The 2,234-nt window shown below is 39.9% G+C and overlaps 1 protein-coding gene across 1 annotated transcript in view; it reads right to left on the reverse strand.

The window, feature by feature from the left end:
* Positions 1 to 280: 280 nt before the first annotated feature.
* The window catches only part of LOC122262712 (uncharacterized), a 10,543-nt gene continuing 8,589 nt past the window's right edge, over positions 281 to 2,234 (reverse strand). The window contains exon 3 of the mRNA XM_043030820.2: positions 281 to 2,234. This exon is cut by the window's right edge and continues 671 nt beyond it. Within this exon, the coding sequence (XP_042886754.2) occupies positions 1,571 to 2,234 (664 nt within the window). The 3' untranslated portion in view covers positions 281 to 1,570.

A 2,234-nucleotide genomic window follows, 5' to 3' on the forward strand; every position in this document is an offset into this window, starting at 1 on the left:
TATGAGATTATTTGGATATGTATTGCAAATTGTATAAATTCAAGAGTAGCATGGTTTTAAGTGTCAATAGAGGAAATTGGTATGTGATGAACTGCAACAAAACATTAAGGTATATGGCAAGTTTATATTCAAAATTGCTAATTTTGAATGTGAAGAGCAAACGAAACAGGTAGATGTATAATTGTTGTCGTTTTTAAAAGATTTTGACACATCAAATAAGTGAAATGAAGACAGTACAACAGGAAGGACAGCAGAACTTGAAGGTTAAAGATATCCCCAGTTTAGAAAGGTCATTTAATTACATCATGTAGTTAAAGTATGGAGAATTGACAGATACTTTTTCAAGACTTTAAAGGAATGTCAGTTATTTAAGTTTGTGGAAAATTAGACAAGGATAAATCACAGAGAAAATGTAGTGGGTTTTTTCTTTCACATCAACATGTTTTTCCTTTTATCTTGCATAGCATAAAAACTGAAAAAATGAGGATAATGAGAATAACTGGAAGAAAAATGCATCGGAGGGACAGACATGTAGTACTGATGGTAATATAGTAAAAATATAAAGGATTTTTGGCTCATCAAGTCACATTCCATTTTACTTGGATCGTTTAAAAAAAATACTATTTGAATATTTATTGTATTTAAGAGCTTCCTATTTTCATTTTTGATTGGTGAGGATTTGACTGATAAACAGAATGACATATATCTTTGTCTAAGTAAACACCATCTTTTTATTGACAACTACTATTTAACGAAGATTCATTTATCTGAACAAACTGCACTAGAATTACATCCTTAGTCACTTCCTACTGATCTGTGTAGAAAAGATGTGAATCAGAACAAAAAATCACTAGGCAAGAGGTGTAGTTGACGTGTTTTAGTGTTCTCTCCGTCATGATTGCAATGCAATTTTAATGAATCTCTTGCGTTTTGATTTTTCTCTTCCTTGACATCTCTTTTTTTTACATATTATTTTCTACTGATCTAACACCAGTAATCCTCATAAGTAAAATTTATTAGGGAAGTTTATATATAAATGCAATTGATGCGTATAGTAATGAATGTATGAGGGTGTATTTAGACGCGATTTTCATATAAATGTTTAAAAAAGTATATGGGTTTGGCACATTAAGAATTACGAACAGTACAAAATGAAGTACCAAAGACCTGGAAGAGAAATGTCTTTGACACAAGATAAAAGATTCTTAGAAATCGAAGGCTTAAACTGGGGAGCTTGGCATGGTATCTATGGACGCTGTTTCGTAACAAGCTTCGAAAGTCAAAGAGCGATAACAATAATGAAGCAAACAGTGTCTGGTAGCTTATCAGCCATATATACAATTTAGATTTATCAATGTGCATGCCTTATTTACATCATAACAATGTCAAGCAAATTTCTACAAATGCTATGCTAAAATATCAAAATATTGCATATGTACACTCCGTATGTAACACCTTTTTTTTTGTAACACTTCGAAACATTATAATAGGGGCATCACCGAGCAAGACTGAGACTATGCCAACAGTATATGGCATTGAGTAGGTCTACGTCTCTTCCTGCTCACAGCACTCAGCCGCGATTTCTTGATCTTGACCTTGATCTTACTTCTTGCTCAGCGCCACTGGCCTCAGCCCCTGCCCTGCCCCTTGAGGAAGACCCTCTTGCTCTTCCGCGCGTCCTTGTGCCGGCTGTGCCTCTTCCTCCTGCGGGAGTGGCAAGAGGCGCAGGGACGTCGACGGTGTCTGGGAGCTGGGCCTCCTCGGGCTCCTGAAGAGGGGGCTGGGGGGGCTGAGCCTTGACTACTGGGGCTTCGCTGGGCGCAGGTACTGGTTTGTCATCCTCTGGAGAAAGCTGTGGTGCTTCGAAGACGTCTCCAGCGTCCAGAGGAAGGTATGCGGAAGCGCCTGTATCCTGAGGGATTTCAACAGGTAAGTATGTGGGAATCTCCTGTGTGGAGATGGCTGGCGCGGGAGCGGCGCTCTCTGCCAGCTCAGCATTTTGGTTTTGTGAGAGAGGATTTGGAAGGAGAACGATGTCATCTATCATGGGTTCTTCCTTTGCTTCAGGTACTGCTGCCTCTGCCTGCTGTGGTACCGGCCTCTCCTCAACTGAGAGGATCTTTGGCTTCCTTTCTACCGCCGGAGGAATTGGCAGTGGGGCAGTTTCTCCCTTTGGCTCAACGCTGGCTTCAACAGGAGTGACTCTTTCTCCGGCACCCGACTCGCCTAGTCTT

The sequence above is a fragment of the Penaeus japonicus genome, unplaced genomic scaffold (genome assembly GCF_977035675.1).
Source record: "Penaeus japonicus unplaced genomic scaffold, GWHDUDI00000001_assembly GWHDUDI00000041, whole genome shotgun sequence".
In the NCBI taxonomy this organism is placed as follows: domain Eukaryota; kingdom Metazoa; phylum Arthropoda; class Malacostraca; order Decapoda; family Penaeidae; genus Penaeus; species Penaeus japonicus.